The 22906-nt window shown below is 44.7% G+C and overlaps 1 protein-coding gene across 1 annotated transcript in view; it reads left to right on the forward strand.

Annotated features, from left to right (window-relative positions):
* PLCB3 (phospholipase C beta 3) overlaps positions 1 to 22906 on the forward strand; it is a 585337-nt gene that overhangs the window by 275046 nt on the left and 287385 nt on the right. The window contains exon 3 of the mRNA XM_078660740.1: positions 12800 to 12868. Coding sequence (XP_078516866.1) covers positions 12800 to 12868 — 69 coding nt within the window. The remainder of the gene's footprint in view (positions 1 to 12799; positions 12869 to 22906) is intronic.

A 22906-nucleotide genomic window follows, 5' to 3' on the forward strand; every position in this document is an offset into this window, starting at 1 on the left:
GCAAAACTTGCTGACCATCTATCGTCCCAAACGCATCCTGAGGTCCCTTGGCAGTATGCAATTCCATGTTCCTCGCATTCACAAAGCGCGGATGGGAGGTCGCTCTTTCAGATACTTAGCTGGTAAACAGTGGAATGCATTGCCTATTGAACTCCGGATGGAGCCCTCGGAAACTAGGTTTTGCTTGAAACTTAAAACTCACCTCTTCCCGAGGAATTAACTCTGGTGGAGTGTCCTCCGCCCTTCTCCTGTCTATGATTGCTTGAATCTCTGCTCTTCTCGTTGACTGTAACCACAGCGCGGGGACACACTGATTATAGTGTAACCATGCGCTTTACAAATGTTTTTATTATTATTATTATCTATCCTCATACTTCAATCCTACACCCGAGTAAAACAGCTACAAGATTGTTTGACAAAATAACAGCCATACCACATACCAAAACACTTCAGAGAGGACATACTGCACTCACACACTTCTGTGCATCAATTAGAAGAAAAAACGAAAGCAACCTTTCACTCTCTTTTTTTTCTTCATATTAATAGAGGTACAGCAACAAACCTATTACAAGCATAATTCTGGTCCTTAAGTAAGACATCAAAAACTTCCCCATATAGGTCATCCATTTATGGCACTCCACAAAGTAGTGTGCTACCCTGCCGCAAATGCGCTTTGGCAACACGTTCGGAGTATGAAGCGCTGTATAAAGATTAACCACAATATAATAAAACATACTTGAACCTCACAGCACCGCAAGGCTATAATGATGGCAAACAGAGCTAGGCAAATCTATATTGACATAACTTGTCCCTGGCTTTACCTACACCCATATTCAAAGTTGTATTTAAAATTCCAATCGATGCACACATGGATTTTTGCATACAGATTTAAATTCTGAGTTGTGTATCAATTGCCATAATCTGCAGTTTTCTCCTGGCGGATGTCACCAGAAAAACCTTGAGGAATTCTATCAGGATGAAATGCTATGACGTAAATGCAAAATATAGTAACCAGCATGGTTAACACTGATTCCACATTTAAGACTTCATTCTGACCTGGGGAACTCAGGAAAAATAGTTATTCAATAACCCACACCAGGTTAGTGGTAATTACCATATGCACTAATTGTCACTTGTATTCTACATAACTTGGAACTATGGGCTTAGTCTCCAAATCAGACTTTGTGCTTACAATATATTAGTCACAGTTTGAGGTCACCAGGTTTCCCCATTTTTAAGTCTCTGCTAGAGCGCTCTATATTTGAGACATGTTTTTTTACAGCCCGCCCCTAGCTTACCATTTGTTTGCTTCCACGTCTCTCTCAGATCCTTCATTCCCATTTGTCATGGCATTCATGTGTCATGCCTCTCCTTGTGTTTGGCACTTCCCTAGAGCATGGACCTATCCATCCAGTGCTCCCTTTTGTAGAGCTACTTTTTAAATTGTGTTTAAGCACTCTGTTGTATATTTGTGCTTCCTTCAATATGGCTACTTGGTGTCAGTAGCCCTTTCTTTGTGTTCCCATCTTCCCAACCTCCCACAGTACCTATGAGTGTTCTATCTTGTACGTGGAAGTTCTAGCCTTGGCAGTTGATGGTCTGGGTAGCTGTGAGGTGTGCTGCTCTGCTGTATCTCAATAAATCTATCCTGTAACTTATCCAGTAGTATCCTGTCATCCATCTACTTAATCACTTAACAACGCACTCCAAATGAGTGCTTTTGTTTTCCCTTGCTCCTTTCCCTTGCCCACCTACCCCCATTCATTTTGCTTCTTTTCCCTCCCACCTCATCTCTGTTGCTTTTTTTATGGCTCACCCGCCACCCGTTTGTTTTTTTGTTTCCTGCCCCATCCCCACTGTCCTTTAATTGTGTTCAAGCACTGCATACAGGCTGACTACTTTTGTTCTGTTCCTATTACAACAAGAAAATACCACTAACTCTGTATTCCATGTTGCATCCCGCCGCACTTTAATTGTGTTTAACCCCTTTGACGCTCATGACCAGCTCAGCTTGTCATGAGGTACGCCTCTCGTACGCTCATGACGAGCTGAGCTCGTCATGAACCGCGGGTTTTTAAAAACTTCAGCGCACAGTGGGAAAATGCACCGCACGCAAGGTGTTAAGCACTGCATAAGAGCCAGCCCCCACACCATCCTTCACAATCGCTGTTTGTTTCTCCTTCGCACTTGGGAGATCAGCAAGTGGGAGGTGCTTCAATGTTTTCCAGGAAGAACGTGATCAACTGCAGAAATCATCGCACAGAACAGTATATAGAGCCCTAGTCTGAAAAGATTTTAAAGTGATTTTGAAATCTAAGGCCCACTCCCTATGCACTCTGTTCAGTCTACTGGCAACTTTCAAACAAATTACTGGTGTGGCTAAAAGACAATTAAAAAGGAGCAAGCAGCATGGCATTATGGGTGTTCAAATGAACCCTGAAACTTCTTTCTTGACATTGCACTTACGGGCTGGCAAGAAATGAAACTGACTGGCAGCAAAACAGATTTTTATCAGCATTGCAGTTGTTCACTTGGAGCAACACACATTTTATGCAAAGACAAAAAATAACAACAAAAATAAATAAGTTTTAGTTACAAAATACCTACATTTAAAACAGCTGCCAAGCATTTGCAACTGGATAGTTGAGTTTTTCTACCTGTTTCTGCTATAGGATAAATGTTTCCTGGGCCCCAAATTTTTTTTTTCACTTTTCAAAACAAATTGGCTACACAGCTATTGATGATGGAAAAGAGTGTGCACTTCTTTGCAATAATGCTCCCTCTACCCCATGGCACTGCTGCCCCTCTCTTCATCGCACTACTTCTCCTCCATCTTCATGGTGCTGATTCTCTTCTTTCCTCCATGTGCTACTGCTCCCCTTCTTCTTAGCATCACGCTCACCCCACTCGAATCTACCCTACTCCACCCCACTTCAATCTGCCCCAGTCGACTCCATCTACCCTACTCCATTCTACCTTCATCTATGCCACCCAATCTACCCCACTCCAGTGTACCTCACTCAACCCCACTCCAATCTCCTCTACTCTACCACACTTCAATCTGCCCCAATCTACTCTATCCCCATCAACCCCACTCAACCCGCTCTAATCTATTCCACTCCAGTCTACCCTTATCTATCCCACTCCAATCTGGCCCAATCTACCCCACTCCAATTCACCCCATACCAATCTACCGAATCTACACCATTCCAATCCAATTTACTCCCATCCACCCCGCCAATCTAATCCAGTCAACCCCAACTACCTCACTCCAGTCTGCCTCAGTTCACCTCAATCCACCTCAGTCTATCTCACTCAACCCCCTCCAATCTACCTTACCCCACCCAAGTCTTCCCGACCCCAATCTATCCCAGTCCAATCTTCCCAAATCCAATCAACCCCACTCCTTTCTTCCCCAATCTACTGTACTCCAATGTACTGTACTCCGATCTACCCCACTCCAATCTAACACCCTAACTACTCTACTCCAATGTACCCCAAGCAATCTACCCCCATCCACTCCACCCAACCTACTCCAGACCACACCAATCTACCACACTCTAATATAGCCCTCTCCAATCTGCCCCACCTCCATCTACCCCACCCAATCTTCCCCACCCCAATCTGCCTGCCCCAATCTATGTCAATGTACCCCAATCTACCCTACATAATTTTTCCCACCTGCATCTACCACACTCCAATCTATGACACCCCAGTCAATCCCAATCTACCCCACCCCAATCTACCTCAACCTACCCCACTCCATTCTACCAATCTACCCTACTCCAGTCTACCTCGACCCAATCAACCCCACTCTAATCGACCGCAATCTATCTCACCCTACTCCACCCCAGTCTACCCCAATCCAATCTATCCCATCTACCCACCTCCAGTGTACCCCAATCTACCCACCCAATCTACTCCAATCTACCCCACCCAACCTACCCAGACCACCCCACCCCAATCTACCACACTCCAATATAGCCCTCTCAAATCTACCCCACCTTCAGCTACCCCACCTAATCTGCCCCATCCCAAGCTGACCACCTCAGTCTACCTCAGTGTACCCCAATGGACCCCACCCAGTTGTCCCCACTCAATCTACCACATCAGTCTATCCCAATCGAACCTAGCCCAATCTACTAATGTACTCTACCCCAGTCTATCTTGCCCCTATCTACCCTACCCAATGTACCTCCGTCCACCCACCCCAATCTACCCAACCTCCCCGACCCAAGTCTACCACAACCTGCCCACCTCAATCTACACCACTGGAATCTACCCCGGTCCCATCTGACCCGATTTTCCCCACCCCAATCTACTCTACCCCAACCTACTACGCTCCAAAGTACCAATCTACCCCTCCCCAATCTATCTCACCCTAATCTACCTCACCCCAATTTATTCCACCCAGCCTACCTGAGTCTACCCCTCTCCAGTCCACCCTCATCTATTTCACTCCAATCTACCCCACTACCAGGCTGCGGAAACATTTAGAACCCCGTGAAAAGTCAGCAGATGGGCCAGAAGGATTCGTCCAAGCACAGGACGTTTTACCCTATTTAGAGATCCCAAGCTGCCTACCTCTGTACTGTGTGGGCCACGGCGGCAGCACCCCCTTCAGAGCACTGCAGCTTTGCTGAGTGGGCACCATTTTAACTCACCCACTCGTCATGCTTCTTTCTATCAAGAAAATAAACTTTCAAAGCGCGGTTTGTTTCCTCAGTACAAAATACTGATGGCCTGGCATACGCGGAGCTTTTCTCTGTGCTTGTGGGGGCCATTCTGAATGGTCCCCAATTGTATCCACCATATCTTGGGCAGAGTAAGTGTGGGATGGTAACCCTGCCCTCAGTAGCATGGGACAAACCCTCATTGTGACTTGGAGGGCCCTTGGTGTATGGGATGCCAGGTCAGAGGATTACACCAGCACAGCCAGCAGAGGCTCCACCAGTGTAAACATGGCACTTCCGCCATCTCTAAATGGAGCAGGAGAACGGAGAGTGATGGTGGAGCTCCTGATCCGACAAACTTGAAATGAGGCCTATGTTTAACCTGTGTCTTTGCTCCTGAGCCTTGGACCTGCCAACATGCATTATATAGTGTCAAAAAACACCAAGAGAATGGTCTGATAAAGAAAACATTGTTCTTTAGAGATTAGGACAGGCTGGCGGTAGTTTAGGCATATATAGTTGAGAAATAGTTGAGCTCAGAGGAAGAGAAACCGGGCGGCAACCCCTCCACCTTTGTATATAACAAAATATACACTTTTGTATTTCGCAAAACGCAAACTTGTATGCGCACACATGCATCAGACTTAAAAGCACCACATATACGGTGACCACTCCTTCTTTAAAAATTGTCTTTTATTGCATTAATTAAGAGGAGGCTTCTTCCTCCTTGCCCGGAGTCGGTGTCTCAAGATAATGTATGTCCAGTCAGGACTCAAAATCGTGATCTGCAGTTTTTAGTATGCTTTTACCTTCATCTTCATTGCTCATAGTGGATCTAAGAAAGAGGTCCATAATCCCCTTTTAAAGAAGTCACGCGTGGACCCCAGGGCAGGAGATAACTATCGGCTCATCTTTCTTTTACCAACAGTCACTAAAATTGGTGAGAAGTTCTGGCTCATCACTTTTTCAACATCTTGAAGGGCACCAGTTATTAGATCCCAGGTGGTAGCTGGTTGAGTTGTAAGGCCTGGTTTGGGCACTGAGACTGCCCCCGTGGTTGTATTGAATGATGTCAGACAAGATTACAATGATGGTATATCCACCTCATCTCATCCTTCTGTTGCTGTTGTGTCAACCTTATACCCCCAAAGGAGGATCTTGAAGAAAAGCCTCATTCTTTCCATGCCCCTTGAACACTTGTATTGTTAATGATACCCTTGTTTCTAGATTAAACCAATATACCAATGCTTGCTATGTTGGTCTTCCTGAGTCCGCCATTTACAAGCTTCAAAGTGTTCAAATTATGGCAGTGGACCTTGGCATAAGTTTCAGTAATTCTCTGAGGCTCACTGTGAGCTGCACTGGTTGCGAGTTTCTAGAACAATCCATTATAAGGGGGTCTACTTTGCCCACAGAAGCTATTATTGAAACAAAAAAGACTGTCACTGGTCTGAAACTATCACAGGGGCGAAGAGAAAGGCTCTGTGTCTACCTGTAGAGTGTATACAACAAAGAGGAAATGAATCCCATCAGCCCACCGAAGTGGCAGAACATCATCATCATCTGGGATTACTGTGAAGATGGTCCGGATAAGGAGACACACCTGGTGGTATTGTGTGCTTCTCCAATCCGCCGGAACTGCCAGTGATGAATCATATCAAAAAGCCTATCGTGGTTGTAGTGGTATGGGATATTGATTGCAGTGAAAAAATTGTGAAAAAAAATCAAAAGTGCGATATAAAATTAACTACCATGATATAGAGGGAAACTTTATTGGGAAGATATCATGGTGTCAATATTAAAATGAGTGTATGACAGTTTGAAATTATAACTGCCAGTTCAAGATGGTGTTTGGTCAAGGATTCTAAGTCTTTTTGGAAGCAAGCAGCCCACTGGCTTAATAGTAGAAAGACTAAATTGGAGTTCACAGTCCAGCCAGAAGAGTGGGTGACCTACTTTGGGCGTATTTATGCGCTAGATAGTACAGAGGTTGAGGGCGCTACTGAACCGCGGGGGGAAGTTTCCTGTGGTGCTATGGAAGACTTGGTGTTCTCCCTGGAAGAAACTGAGTTAGCGATTCGCTCCAGTATACCGGCCAGAGTTCAATAAAAAAATCCACTGGCACGTAAGTTGAACTACAAGCTGCTAATGTTTTGGTGTTGTTTGTGGTCTATCAAAGAGCTCGCCCCCTATCGAGTGGCGACGATCAATCTGAAGCGACCCCAGGTTAATTCCATCCCATGGTTTAGCTCTTTAAGAAACCTACTTAGGAGACTTGGGATGGAGGAGTACTGGTTTACTCCCGAAAGACTGTCCCTTATACGAAAGTGCAGTGTTAAAGCGATCTACTGGGAAACTATAATGGAGAAGGAGATGGCCAAATCGGTGGGTACACTGACCCAGGATTTTATGAATTTTAAATTTGTTTCATTTTATGAGAAAACCATTGATGAAATTGTTCCCCCCGGCACTCACATTATTTATACAATTTTGATACAAGACTCTACCGACCAGACTGTTTTGTAATAAGTGGTGTAGCAATGTTCCCTCTGATGACCATTGTCCAACGTGCAAGGCTAGTTCTAAATCCATAGTCCATTTGTTATTCCTCTGTCCTCTCTATAAGAGTTTGAGAGGCAAGTGGATCATTCGGCAGTGTAAATTAAATAGACTTGGCCATTATCTTGAGGTTCTGAGAATTTTTGCCACGGACACCCACAGGGCGGTAGTCTTTTGTTTAGACAGATTCTGGCATGCATTGTGGATCAAACGTTTTAAATTTATCATATGATTTTTTTGGGGTACTTTCTAAACTGTATTTATGGAATCCTTGTCCACTTCTGAATAATGACTTTTATTCTCATATTGTTTTAACTTGCGCTATGTTATGCACTTTGAAAAATGATGTTTATTCTTATAATGTCTTAGATTGCGCTGTGTTACGTACTTTGTAAGATCTTTGTGATCGAAAATAAAGTTATTTGATGATGATGATGATGATAAGAAAGGGGTTAACATGCAGTTTAGGCAGCGAGGGTGGGCATTTCCCCTTGCCACTGCAAGGGCACAACCACCCAGGGTGTCAAAAGCTGAGGCTTAAGGCTTTTCAAAGAACTTATAAAGTCAAGACAAACTAGCTGCAATTAAGAGGCATACTTCTCCCTAAAGCTAGGTTCACTCTGTCCGCACACTGCATTCATTGTTTTTCAGGAGACATGAGGCTTGGTTTTTCAATGTTTACTGACATCTGATCAACGCAAGCACTTCTGAGCCGGTACAAAAATAAAGAGGGGGATTGGGAAAGTTAAAATGACTGCCCAGGCTGTAGCAGGTCCTCCCAACTTTCCTGAATTCAATCTACCATAGAGAGGGATTCTGTGCTTTGACACCTTTCCGGCCGCCAGTGGGAGGTGATCTGTTACCCCCTCCCTGTTTGGTTGTTGGTGAGGCCTGATCCATCGGCCAAAGCACATTTGAAAAACAACGTTGATCTGTTGAAACGTCTGTCTGTCTGTCCATTTGAACACAAAAGGTGGCAGTAAAAGACCGTTTCATTCTATGTATGGGTCGATTTAAGAGACATTATTGTGCAGTAGCCTTAGAATCTTTGTGGCTAATATAAGTGGAGGGATTTCTGTGGCAGTGGACTGCACCTGTGCCTGGGTCCCTTGCTCGCTGCCCCACTGGGTTCAAGCTAGCCTGGCTTATGAGGGGTGATACTCCGAAACCGGTCCTAGGATGCTTGTTTCTGGTCCAGGGAGGATCTGGCCTGGTAGTTCGGGCTGGACTGTTCCCATGGGGAGCAGGTTCAAGACTGATTTACATATGGTAGGTCCACACTGGGGTGATGTGGCAAGCAAAATAATGATTAATTAAACCCAGATCTGTGACTAGGGGTGAGTGTTTGAAACGTTTCAACACTCCGTCCATCATTGTATTATGTGATCTAACGTAAGATATACAGCCATGACACAGCTCATGTATGAGCAGAAATCTGTAGGATTTTACAATTATTAGCTGTTAAACAATCAGTAGCATGATTTAATAGCCCCAATAGGCCTGAGCTGCAAGTAAATATTCATAAGGAGGGTGAGAGGCAATGTAGGCAAAGTAGTACCTGGCCCTCACTGCTGGGTCACCCCCAAGCATTTTGACTTTATCCTCCTCTTTTTTGGCTGAATTACCTTTTGTTGGCCTTAGTACTTTGTACGCTTTACCACTGCTAAAGTGCTTGTGCTCTCTCCTTTAAACCTGGTGGAATTGGATTTTACCCAATTGGCACATTCAATTTGTTTTTAAGTCCCTAGTAAAAGGGTGGTATGTGTACTCGGGGCCTGTAAAGTGAAGGCTAAAAGTGGGCAACAAATGCAAAAAAGAACAGATGATGGATGGAATGCTGAATCATTCAAACATTCACCCTCAGTCACAGATCTCGGTTAAATCCATAGCTTTTTTGCACGCCATGCCATTCCAGTTTAGACCCAGCCACATGCAAATAAGTCTTGAGCCTGTTCCCCATGAGAACAGTGCACCCCGAACTGCCAGGCAGTTTCTGGACAGATTATTAGGATTGAAATGTAAATAGAAATGCCAAGTATGCTATTGCAATAAGAACGATGTACAGCTGGATGTGGAAAATTGTAATTGTTTTATTGTGAAACTTTTTATGGCCAAAATAAAGTACATTATTAATAAGCCTTAAACGGGTAAAAAGTGGCCATAATAGCGAGAGTGCACAGCCCCATCACAGATTTGCAACCTATCATAGATAATAATAATAAAGGAAAAACAATGGTCCTAGACCTCAATTTTCGAGCATAGATTCCATCAACAGCTCAATTGAGCTGTTGATGGAATCTATGCTCGAAATAATTGTTTGATTGATCAACTAAGGATTGACTGGGACATTAGTAAATTGAGGTCTAGGACCATTGTTTTTCCTTTATCGTTCATTACCCAGGTCCTTGGCTGATTGGGTTACCCCATTTTTGAAAATGGTTACCTATCATAGATAGACCGGAAAAAATGCACTGCAGATCCCCGGCCGGGAAGCCTCGGCAGAGAGTCCCACCTACTGCAGCGGAGGCTTGCACAGCAGGACTACGTCTGGGCGAAACAGCCCCATATACTGCCACACTTACCCCGGCCAGAGGCAAGTACCGCAGGCCTCCAGCCGGGCAGCCCAGCAGCAAGCATCCGTCGGCAAGCCTGCCACACTGCATGCAGGTGCCGACACCACGCGGGCCCCACTGAAAAGATAACGCCGACTGTAGCAATAGAATACCTGAGCAGGCGCGCAACACCCTTTGGGCTCACGGGGCTTCAAGCCCCCATCCGTCCCCCCCCCCCCCCCCCCGTCGTGTGTGTCAGCCCGGGCTGTGACAGTTTCGCGGGCTGGCGAGCATCTAATTGCAGCCGCACCCGAGTACTTAACAGGTCTTTACAAGAACATTAACTTGTAAATGAGGCTTTTGTTGTGTGTTCACACCTTCTTACAGCCACTCTGTCTATGGTTGGAAGAATTAGCCGCCCCACGGAATATTTATCAGCCGCCTCCGAAATTTGGCTCTAGTTGCCCGCCTGCCTTGACAGCAAAGCTCCCCAGAACTGCACACGAATCACCGACTAGAAATGGCTTTAGGTGTCTCCTCAGTCTATTATTCCCACCCCCCCAATAGCCATAATATAAATTCACAGAAGGGCTTCATACTACTGCCATTCACATTTTGCTTTTGCACACCATACAACATGGGACAGTGGGTCGACTGACTTCATCCAGTGGCAGCCAGGCAGGAATCCTGTGCACATTGTTCACATCCGCTAAAAAATAGTTCCTTTGTCTTCAGTTAGAAAGCGGTCTGTTTATTTTAACTTTTAAATATCTGCTTTTTATTTTCCTGCACTCTTTTTATAAAGTGTATTTTATCAAGTGTTTAAGTGACATTTCAATTTTGTAGCTGCCTTCGAATTGAGAGCTTGGATGGCGCTTTATTCTCGACTCCTTCAGAAATAATAGTAATATTTATAATAAAATGCATGGTGTAACTGAAAGGCTTTTTGTTGAAAATCATCACTAGTAAAACTGCCGCATTGGTGAATGTTTTCTAATTGTAACATTTTGATTATAAGCATAAGTCGGCCACGTTTAGGCGACAACATATTTTCTTCGTGTTATTTCTGTGGCATATGCTTGCAAAAAAATATGAAAACAGAAGAGCAATTTCAGCAGATTGTCAAGGTCTGGCCTATTGGCTTTGCCCATGCTTGAAATCATTCCAGGTCTATAACATGAATACTGTTGAATTCAGTGATAACACTTGTTATTAGTCATAGGCAATTCACTTTCAATATAATTTTGCCAGCAATGGATAGCAGATTTCTGCCATCGCGTGTTCTATAAAAATGGCATATAATTTGCCTGCTTTATGCATTAATTTCTAATCACATTAAATAAAGGTCAAAGTTGAAAAAGCTGGTAATTGATTGGGACTGGAACCTGCAGGTTGCTCATGAAAACAATCAGATAACTCGAGTTGCTGGGTATTTGGTGCTGGGAAGTAAAAGTTATAGATTCCAATGTAGTGAAATGGTTAGATGGTTTAAAGTACCTGCTGCACAGTATTTTTTCTGTGTTAGGTTAGGTTGCATGGCGTGAACCAGTGCTTTCAATGGGCAGGAACTGTCTGGTCCTAAGTGCGTGCACATCTTTAAGATTCGAAAGGGAGGCACCTGTTTCTTAGCACTGCTGCAGTACATTTAATGGGAATGTACCTGCACTTCTCAGAAGCAAATAGGTTCTCTAAATAGTGAGTACCTGCACTTCTCAGAAGCAAACAGGTTCTCTAAATAGTGAGTGCCTACACTTCTCAGAAGCAAACAGGTTCTCTAAATAGTGAGTACCTGCACTTCTCAGAAGCAAACAGGTACTCTAAATAGTGAGTGCCTACACTTCTCAGGAGCAAACAAGTTCTCTAAATAGTGAGTGCCTACACTTCTCAGAAGCAAACAGGTTCTCTAAATAGTGAGTACCTGCACTTCTCAGAAGCAAACAGGTACTCTAAATAGTGAGTGCCTACACTTCTCAGGAGCAAACAAGTTCTCTAAATAGTGAGTGCCTACACTTCTCAGAAGCAAACAGGTTCTCTAAATAGTGAGTGCCTACACTTCTCAGAAGCAAACAGGTTCTCTAAATAGTGAGTGCCTACACTTCTCAGAAGCAAACAGGTTCTCTAAATAGTGAGTACCTGCACTTCTATATTTTCATTTTAAGCACTGGTGTGAACATAACTTGAAGGAGCAGTGGAGACTTTGCTGAGACAGAAGCATCTCAAATATTGTGGATTCTGTGGGGTGTGAATTAATTTAGATGATACAATCCTGAATATTACGCACGAGTAGGTCAGAAGGATAGCAAAGCATAATTACGATAGTGCCAGATAAAACATAAAACGCTATACAGTTAGGTGAAGATTACTCTTATTCTATATTACAATTTGAGATTCTTGGAAATAAAGCAATTTAGTCCTACAGGTTTGGTCCCATGCCAAAGCTGACATTAGAGCCAAGGGTACCTGCAGGTGTGTGTTTCTGAACCTCCAAGTAGCTAACAAAAAATGAATTTAAGAACATGTATCCCACCAAGGCAGAAATGGTAAGAAGTGGTATCAAAACTGGAAGTGTTTGTCTGCTATAGCTTGTTAATGAACCACCAGCCAGGTCATAATAAATGTTAATAACTGTATTTGTTTGCCCCTGCTGCTTTGTGTGCAAGCTCAGGTTTGGTTTGTCCACACTAACATTGCAATTGTGACATGCACCTATGCAGAGTGCACTACCGGTCCCTAGTGGGACCTTACCGAGAGACCTGCCAGTTTCTTTTGGGAAGAGTGTTGCCCCTACCCCAGACTTGGAATATAGGTCCCCGCCTACTATGTCCACGGGTGGATCAGGGGTTTCGCCTTTTTCTTGAGGTTTGTGGTCTGTCTTGTTGGGATTGAAGTGGTGGGGTTGTGGGACACCATTGTGTGGTTGACCAGGTGGGATAGCTTCTACAGATGTGTGGAAAAGGCAGGCGGGGCACTGAATCCTGCACTTTAATCAACCTCCCTTCTTGTTTCTTCATCCAGGAAGTGGACGTGGTGGATATCAGCTCCATACGGGACACAAGGACAGGCCGCTATGCAAGGACCCCCAAGGTAAGAGCCTTTGTGTAACCAGCACAGTCAGTGGACTAAAACACCTTGTGTCAATGATGCCAGTATAATAATAAATAATCCATATTTGTAAAGCACGAACATAACACCCCTTAAGGTTTCATGGCGCTGGGGGGGCATCTGGGAGATTAAGTGAGGTATTGGCCAGAGTCGCATGATGCTGAGCTGAGATGTTATTGGAGAGCGAACCGTGAGCCCCGCGCTCAGTAGTCAGCAGCTCTGGCCGCTGCGCCACACAATCTCCCAATAGATGCATGGGCAGAAGAACCTTTTGGTTCGGATATTTATTGGGGTAAATGGCAAGCAACTTTTTCTGAGCTGTGGGTGGGGTTTTAACCAAGATACCCCTGCTGCCCCGGGATTCCACAGAACATCTGGCTCAACGCCTGCGATATTACTAAGCATGCTAATTTTTCGATCGCTAAGGACGTCATCAGATACAATATACGCTGCATGTTTTAATTCAGTCACTTGTGTTACAGTATAGACAATATAAAGCTTCTCCAGAAGTAACCTTTTTCCTTCTGCTCAGCCTGTCACTGACTGACCCCAAAGGAGCAACTAAACCATAGCACACTATCACCATACGTTCTGCAAACTCAGTCAGTCAGAAAACTTTATTTCGTTCTTTCATGACCATAAAAGTATACAAAATAGACATACAATTAAAAAACATACACTACATTGGAATAAGATAATAAAAAGATAAAATGACATCGAGCCCTATGATTCAATACTGTCACAAATCCAATAGGCTCAATAAAGTGCATGTGCGAAATGTATACTGTGCAGAAGGCAATAGGTAATAGATACGAACACTATATAGGAAGTTTCAATAACGTCAATAAAAAACAGTATATTAGTTTTGAGCAGCATAAAAAATCTTATAAATACTCATACATTGGTGATTGGATTAAAATTGCATTGTAAATCAACAAATAAAAAAATATATACATTTATTAAAAGAATAAACACGAATTTCATCTTGAGGTTAAACCACTAAAACAAAATTGAAGCCCTAAAAAAATTGGGGAAAATATTCTGTTTACGGCTGGGCGATTTTACAAAAGTCCAGGGCCTATGCCACATTGAAATAAAAAAATTGTGTAACAGTAAAAACAATGGGCTTGCGAGTATCAGACTTTAGAACTCTAAATGCCTCTGCACAGTGTACAAACTCTAGGTTCCTACAAATTTGGAGAAACCAGCGCTTCCTTGCTGGTTTATAGCCAGAACAAAAGAAAAAGACATGAAGCTCCGACTCTTCCTCCCAATTTCAAGCTGGGCACTCTCGCAGAGTAGACCATTTACATGAAAAGACAATGAAGCGGCCAGGTGCCCAGTCGAAACTGGACATAAAGTTTCCTTGCCAAAAATGGCTGGATGTCATCCAAAAAGGGTTCAATTCTATAGTCCTCTTTCAGGAGCAAGAATTGGACCGAAAACTGGCCTGTGGACCAACACCTCTGTACAGCGGCTAGCTTGCTCAGTCGGTAGGCTTTTACCACTTCTATGCATGAAATTGTGAAAAATGCCTTCTCTGGGTTGCTCTACAGTTTTGGTTTTCCCAACCTATTGCATTCTTCCTTTATATGTGCAAACTAGAGAATTTTTGCTGCTTCAGGGAAACTAAATATCTCTTTTAATGCTGCTCTATAAGTTGCCAGTCCTGGCGTCACCCATAATCTGTACCAAAAAGTTAGGAGTCTGAGGCCCAACTCTTGCCCGATAGGTCTAATTCCTAAGTCCTTCTGCAAGGGAATGAGAGGAGTACTAGAGGGGAGGCCCAAGATCTGCCTCATAAGAATATTTTCTACTTTGCTCACTGCTCCAGAACAGGAATGCCCTCAAAGTTACGCCCCATACATTGCCGCAGTCTTGGCCTGCACCTTATAGATCTCTGCTATAGGCCCAGCGGGTTTGGGGGATAAGTTTCTCAATAATTTGGCAATTCCTTCAGTAGTCTGGGCTAGCCTGAGCTTGGCTTTGGCAATTTGTAGGCCCCACTCCATATTTTCCGTCAGGGTGAACCCTAAATATTCAAACACAGACTCCCTTTCCAGCACAATACCCTCCAGACTGCGGTTAAGACCGGTTGTCTTAGTAGGATTGAAGACCATAAACTTGGTCTTCAGAGTATTAATTTCTAACCCCCTGTTGTTGCAGAAAGTGGCACAGCTGTCTAGAACCCTCTGAATGCCCATCTGACATTTTGACAGTAGAAGGGTGTCATCTGCAAACATCATTGCAGGTACCTCCCAATGTTGGGGCACATCATTATCCTTAACCTCCGTAAGTTGGGAAACCAGTGCATTGACAAAGAGGCAAAACAGGGTAGGGGCAAGCACACACCCCTGCCTTATTCTCCTGTCAACAGGAAATCGGGGGGTCAGGTCACCTCCTTTCCCACACCCTACCTCGGAAAAATTACCTTCATGCAATCTCATAAGTATGTTCAGAAGGTAGGGGGGAATCCCCATATCTCTAAGCACCGCCCACAACTTTATTCCGGGCACCAAATCAAAGGCCGTCTTCAAGTCCACGAAGATCAAATAGAGGCTGCCACCCTCCATTCTCACTGTTTTCCAAAACATGAGTTGAAGTCCATATATTTTTTCAACGGGGGAAATGTTCTTCCTGAATCCGGCTTGGTAAGGGCTTAAAATATCATGGTATTTAATCCACCTCTGCAGGCGGTCAAGGACTAGCCGTGCAAAACATTTTTGAGACGTCGATCAAACTGATCAGTCTATAATTTGCTGGCAAAAGTGGCAAACCTTTTTTGAAAACTGGGACTATTTCTGTCCCTGCCCAAGTTTCAGGGATCGGCATACCCTTCATAATGGCATTGAATAAAACCCATAGATAAGGTCCCCAAATATCTGCTTCTTCCTGGAAAAGATCCCCTGCAATCTTATTCAATCCCGGTGCTTTGCCAGGGAAAAGCTTGTCTATTGCGTTTGCAACTTCAGGGAGGGTGAATTCAGAGGCTTCTTCATGGATAGCACTAACCACTGCCATGGGTGCAATGTCGTGAAGGGCAGGGTCTTTCTTTGTAGCATATAGGACCTGGAAGTGTACTTCCCATGCTTCTGTTGCTATTTTAGGTTCTAGTGCTGGCTTGCCCTCGCTGATCCCTGAACTAACTATGCACCAGAACTCCTTCAGATCTTTGTTGGACAAAGCAGTTTTTAGAGCATCCCATCTGCCCATTTACCACACCTCCTTTTCTGTTCTAGTGGTCTCTTCATACAGCACCCTCATTTGTTTTGTTAATGGCTTGTCCTTACCTTTGACGGCCTCCAATAAAGCCCGTTTTGCCACACGGCAACTATCATTGAACCATGAGCGAATGGCCCTTTTTTCCCCCTTGGCATGCATTTTTGGATGGAATATCTCAGCCAACTTAGAGACCAGACCAGCATGTAGGTCTGCAACTTTCTCTATGAGGACAGTGTTGGCCGCCGCTGCAGCTATTTCTCCCAGTTCTACTAGTACCTGGACGACTGCTGCATATAATGCAGACAGCTTTTCTGGTGACTGCTGGATTGCCCCTCATTTGATTCTTCTCCAATTATTGGAGAGGATTAAACTATTGTCTACTGGGATACTAGTAGCCAATGCGGTTCCTAGATCCAGCATCTTCAATGTTAGAGATAAAGCATTATGATCACTGTCATGCCGTGGAAAAACTACAAAATCGAGAACTCTGTGCCATAGCCTAGTCTCGACTAGAATAAAGTCAAGGAGAGATGCTTGTCCTATTTTATTGAATGTTAAAGTCCCAGGAATATCCGAGGGTGTGCGGACATTGCATGCTCCCAAGGAATGCATCAATGTAAGTGCATTGATCTGAATTGCCAGCGGGGACCAAGCTTTGATTGCTGGAATTTGCGCTTCTGGAATTAACCATTGTACATCCTCCTCAGTGGGAATTGTACCAGACATATCTGGTAGAGGCTCAAATTGATAATTAAAATCTCCCCCCACTATCAGCTTTGTATTACGGGGGACAGCGGAAATGAAGGAATCAAATTTGGTTAAAAGTTGGGGATTCCTTACTGGTACTCACACAGGGCGAGAATAAATGTTGACAAAAGCCAGTTCCAGCTTGGTAGGAAAACTAAGTGCCACGCATAGAATGTCGCTGGACAAGGAATCTAACTGTTTGGCTGTACAGCCCAAGTGTGAGCCGACCCAGATGCATAAGCACCCTGATGGTCTATCCCTACCTCCCGAGGTCGCTAGAAAAGTGAACGACTCAAAACCCACCCTAAAAGAGTCTTCCCGTGCCTATGTTTCCTGGAACAGGCAGATGTCAAATTGGTACACGAAAAGCCCCCAATCAGAACAAGGCAGTTTGCTTTTGAGGCCGGCAACTTTCCAGGATAGGATGTTTAGGCTCCTACCCTGGTTCCGTTTATCAATGGAGACCTCGGGAGCATGGAAGTCGAGGGTTTGTGTGCCCCCTGGCAGGCCAAATTTGAGGATGCCAGGTGGGCAAGCGGGTTGTTTTGTCACCATAGCACTGGGTTTTAAAATATTGATAGTTGGAAAGGCTTGCTGATCGACGAACCCTACCCCTGGCCTGATTGCATCCCTGTCTACCAGATGAGTTTGTATATCGAAAGCCAGTATATTTGTCCCCAGCCCAGGGCCAATGAGCTGCCTTGATTGGACATGCAAAATCTCCCCATGTTCTACATGGGGCCTTACAGTTCTCTTCCCCGATTTCTTTGCATGTCAATCCACTTCCTCAAGGCCCTCGAATCTATTCCTTACAGGTACATTAAAAAATAGGGGTCTGAAGGTGGAGTGTCTACGGCCATTATTCTGATGGTTCATTGCCCATCTGTCTGGATCTGAGGAGGTACTAACACTGGCTAGTGTAGGGTAGCGGGGTTAAAAGTGGTCTAGTGGTAGTGCTTGGATCTCTGTGCGGTGCTCTGGGAGACTGTGATTCTGGCTCAATAGCCAGCATACTGTCTGTTTTTGTTTTGTTTTAAAGTTTATAACTACACAGTCTCCTTGCTTTATCTTTGGTCTATTTCCCACCCAACCAACTCTACGAACCATTATAAGTTCTCCTGCGCTGTCATAAGGGAACTGTCTGTACCCTGCCATCCAAAACAGGCATTTGTTTCTTAGATCTAAATGTGTCTCTCGCTGGCCCCTTTTGAGTGCTGGTACCCCTGTTAAGAGGACCACCAAGAGGGATGAGGCTTGAGGCAAAGTTATAGTGGGCTGGATTATTTCTTCTAAGCTATCCACTGTCCTCTCACCCGCCCCCCCCGACCTTCTCTGCTCTCATGGGGCCCTGTTTGGATGATGGTATTTGTACCTAGGCTCGGTCCAATTAGTGCTGTCTTCTCACTCCTAGCTTCACAAACAGTCCCTGCGTATAGTCAGCAAAGCAGCTTGATCGTTATTACTGGCATGATTGTTGGGCCATCTAGAGCCATATTAAGTGATGGAATCTTGTCTCCTTGTCAGCAGTAGTCGAGCCTAAAATATCTACCTGGCAACTAAAATCGGTGCTTCTCAACGTAGAGTGTGTTGAATTGTTCCCCCTGTGTGCTTGCCTATCATCCCCCAGTATTTCTAGTTTGTGTATGCAGTCTAATAGGGGGGCAACCTCATCCTTCACAATTTCTTTCAATTGAGCCAAAAGGTCTCTAATCATATTCTTCGCCCAGGGTGGGTAAGTCGTATCATTTTGAGCATTAACAGAACAATCTCCGGAAGCTTTAGAGATATCCGCGGGGTAACCGTAGAGGCCCCCGCGAGTTTCTAATACAGGTGTAAAGTAACTTTTTGGCATAAGGAAGGTGGGGGCACAACAATCCGGGGTAAAGGAGGGGTGACAGAATTTTTGGAAGTAGATGTTTCTTTCAGCGAGAGGCAAATATCTGGGGTTAATGACAGGTGCCTATCGGTAAGTTCTACTTATGATGTTACCGCTCCCGTTTCCCGCTGTAGCATTCTATCAATTGAGGTTGGGGGTGACAGGGAAGAGGGAGTTTTTGTGGGCAAGACTGTTTGGCAGCACAAGTGCGTTTCCCCATTGCGAGACTGGGGCAATCCAATAAGATGGCCCTAACCAGCACCCGTAAGTCATGTACTCAAACTTGAGGTTATCCGCAATCTGAAGGACAAGTGCTAAATACACTTCCTGAGTAAATAAATGAAAGCTAAACATGCAAGGAACAATACAGAGCTTCTCAAATAGCCGTAAAATCAGCCCAGTCCAAAAGGTTATGAAATGTCGGATAAGAAACTTTCCCTACGCACAAAAGTAGACCACTCAGTAAGTCCTTGCTACATGTACTCGTCCCCGTCTGCTTCGAAGGAGTTCACTATGGCAGGTTCGACAGGAGGTATTAACAAAGTTCATGACGAGCAGGCAATAATCAGGGAAGGCCGGGAAGCAGTATCTCACCCAAAATAATCCACATACACAGGACCAAGAGAGGTGGCCCTGCCCTGCCTCTTCCTGGCGATGACAGGCTAGGACGCCCCCCCCCCCCTTGGCCCGGGCTTCGCCCGTGCGCGTCCTGCGCCTCGTGGGTGGAGGCAGCACTTTGTAGCGCAATGGTCACGCCTCAGCAGCTGCGGGCAATTACATCGGTGCACGCTGGGACTCCGAGTCCCAGAAGGGTGTCAATGGCAGCATGGATCCGGGACAGAGAGGCGCAAAAACCAGAGCAGTTCCCACCACAGCCGCAAGTCCAGTGCACAGCAGAGTCACTCTTCCCCAAAAGTCAGGCAAGTGTGCAAGTGTGTCCCGCGCCGCGTGTCGGAGACAGCACTTTGTAGCGCGATGGTCACGCCTCCCCCCTCGGCAGCTGCGGGCAATTACAGGCATTGCACCCTGGGACTCCGCGTCCCACCAGGGTGTCATTGGCAGCAGGGATCTGGGACATAGAGGCGCAAAAACCAGAACGCTCCACACCAAGTCAGGCAAGTGTGCAAGTGCTGTCCTGGCGATTGTGGGCAAAGTAAACCGTAGCACACAATCGCCATACGTTCTGCACAGGCACAACAATCCAGGAATTGACACTGCACCAACCACGTGCAGGAGGCGGCAGAACAGAGAACACCACATTGCTCTTCTCTCACAGATTGCTATTGTATCAGTGTGTGTAACACTTTCCGGGAATGCAGGGTTATGCAGTTTTTTTTACTGTGATTTTTCAGTTCTAGTGATGTACACTGATGATTTTTGTACATACTAGCTTGTAAAGATGATATATACTATCTAGGAGTTCTCGTGAGACACGTGAAATAAAAATAAAAGTGCCTTTCATTATTTACGCAACCACATCGGCCCCTTATCGACCACCTTCACACAATCGTGCACCCAAAACAGTTTCATTTTCGAGGTATTTGGTGTTGAGTGCGCATGTGCGTGCCAAGGCCTGCGTCATCCTTGTTGTCATAAGGCCTATGTGTGAGGTCACTAAGCTCCACTGAGAGCGGGTTCCATCTTTGTCCCAAGGGAATCAGCCTTATTTATTTATTTATGCATTTTTATTTAGCGCAGACTTTACCCGAAGGTGTCAGAGCGCTTCACAATAGGACCAGTTACGTTACATGAGGAAAATGATACAAATGTACATGTTACAGAAGCAAATGAGATACAAGCAGAGGTATAATACAGCAATAGATGGCAGTCACTCAAAAACACAAAAACACACTGGGATGACACTTGCACAGGCATGGAATACAAATGTACAATAGTGAAAGAACTTCCTTGAGGGACTTGAAAGGGTGTGTATCAGTTCTGGAAATGTCTTCAGAAGAGAAGAAATTTAAGGTCAGTTTTGAGGGTCTGGGTAGAGGTGGTGGTGCGGAGCTGCGGTGGAAGCGAGTTCCAGATTCTCACTGCATTACCTGAGAAGGATTGAGCCATCAATCTCTCCCTTTTGAAAGTGGCAGGCTCGAGCAGTAATTTTTCTACATTACGAGACAGTCTAGAGCCTCCATAGAATTTCAGTTTATTTGCCAGGTAGTGAGGGGAGGAAGTGTGCAAGGCTTTGTGGGTGATACAAGCCGTCTTGTAGATTGATCTTGCTTCGATAGGAAGCCAACGGAGGGATGACAAAAAGGGTGTGATGTGGTCACTTCTTTTGGCCCCCAATATAAAATGAACCGCTGAATGGAGAACAGATTTAAGAAAGGAAAGGTGGGATTTGGGGAGGTCAGTAAGAGGAGAATTGCAGTAGTCCAATCTAGAGAGAAATAGCGATTGGACCAGGGTTTTAAGGTCTTGCTCCGGGAAGAAGTGTCAAATTACCCAAAGAAGGCGCCGTTGGTATCGAGCATTCTTTGCAATGGAGTTGATGTGGGGAGTAGATTGAGCCTTTTTTTCGAGTAAGACAACAAAGGATTTTGCACTGTCGACAAAAATAAGTTCAGTGTGAAGTGGATTCAGCTGATCGATCCAAGATTGAACAGGAGGAGTGAGAGAGTTTGAGGGGAGGAGTCATTCTGTTTTGGAGGGATTCAGAATGAGTTGATGAGTTCGCATCCAGTTTTGAATAGAGTGGAGAGCAGAATTGAGGATTGCGAAATCGTGTGTGAAGGACACCTTAGGTAGATTTGGGTGTCATCCGCGTAGAGATGGTAGAGGATCCCAGATTTACTTAGGAGAATTCCCAATGGTTCCAAATAGTAATTGAACAATGTGGGTGCAAGGATAGAGCCTTGAGGGATACCAATGAAGATGAAAGGCTATTCGCTATTTTGACCTTTTGGGATCTGTCCGAAAGGAAAGAGGCAAACCATTTAAGCACTGTACCTTCCAAACACATTCTCTGTTGAAGAGTGTTAAGGAGAGTGTTGTGATTGACAGTGTCAAAGGTTGCAGAAAGAACAAGAAGAATCAGAAGACAAGACTCCCCTGAATCGAGTATACCCAGCACATCATCAATCACTTGCAGCAGGGCTGTTTCGGTGCTGCAGTTTTGAATGAAACCAGACTGGAAATAGTCAATAAGATCTTTGTCCTTGATATGACGGTAAAGTTGTTTCGCTACACATCTTTCTTTGATTTCCGCAAGAAAGGGGAGGTTAGTGATGGGGCGGAAGCCTTCGGTGTAGGACTGAGCTGATGTGAAGATGGCTACTCCTGGTGGGGAGCTCGTGAGCAACCACTTGCTGCCCCCAGAACTTTACACCTATCGAAAGAGATCTGCTTATTCTCTTCCAGGGGATCCTCATCAATAGTCATAAGCATTAGAATATTCCCGCCCATGCGCGGGACCCCGGAAACACTATATTATATGTGCCCCACATATATATATATATATATATATATATATATATATATATATATATATATATATATACAATAGCAGCCAAATCACACCAGAGCTGAAATATGCTGTGAAGAATTTCCACCATACATGAATAATATGCATTAGAAACATGAGAAACAACACCAAAGATTGTTTAGAAACTGTTTTAATGCTTAGGCCGCAGTAGAAATTCTTATAACACCCTGAAAGCATAGAAAGCTCCCAGGCTGCATTGCAAACACACAGTCTAAAAAGACTGAAAAACTAACCTGCAGCTGTTTACAAAAAAACTGACACCGTGCCTTTAAGGCACCCATGACCCCGGTATCCCATCATGCCTCAGGGGTGACAGTTAGGTCAGTTATTCTTTTCGGAGACTGAAACAAACCCAGTAACAAAATAGGATAACAATATCTCCTTATTAAAGAATATCCTTTGCCCGGGGAGGCGGGAGGGTTGCTTATGACTTTGATGAGGATACCCCTGGAAGAGAACTAATCCTTCTCTTCCAGGGGATCCTCATCAATAGTCATAAGCATTAGAATAGAATAGCGAGCCTCTCCTCATCCTTGCGGGCAAAGGAATGACAAGACAGTAATCTTATCAATAAGCCTGAGCAGACTATAGGCTACCCAAACAGATTTCTCAAGGAGGCTTGCCCTACTTGAGTATCGGCCCTGGAATCAGATTCGAGACAGTAATGCCTCGTAAAGGTATGAAC

This window comes from Lissotriton helveticus, chromosome 9 (assembly GCF_964261635.1).
Source record: "Lissotriton helveticus chromosome 9, aLisHel1.1, whole genome shotgun sequence".
NCBI lineage: Eukaryota > Metazoa > Chordata > Amphibia > Caudata > Salamandridae > Lissotriton > Lissotriton helveticus.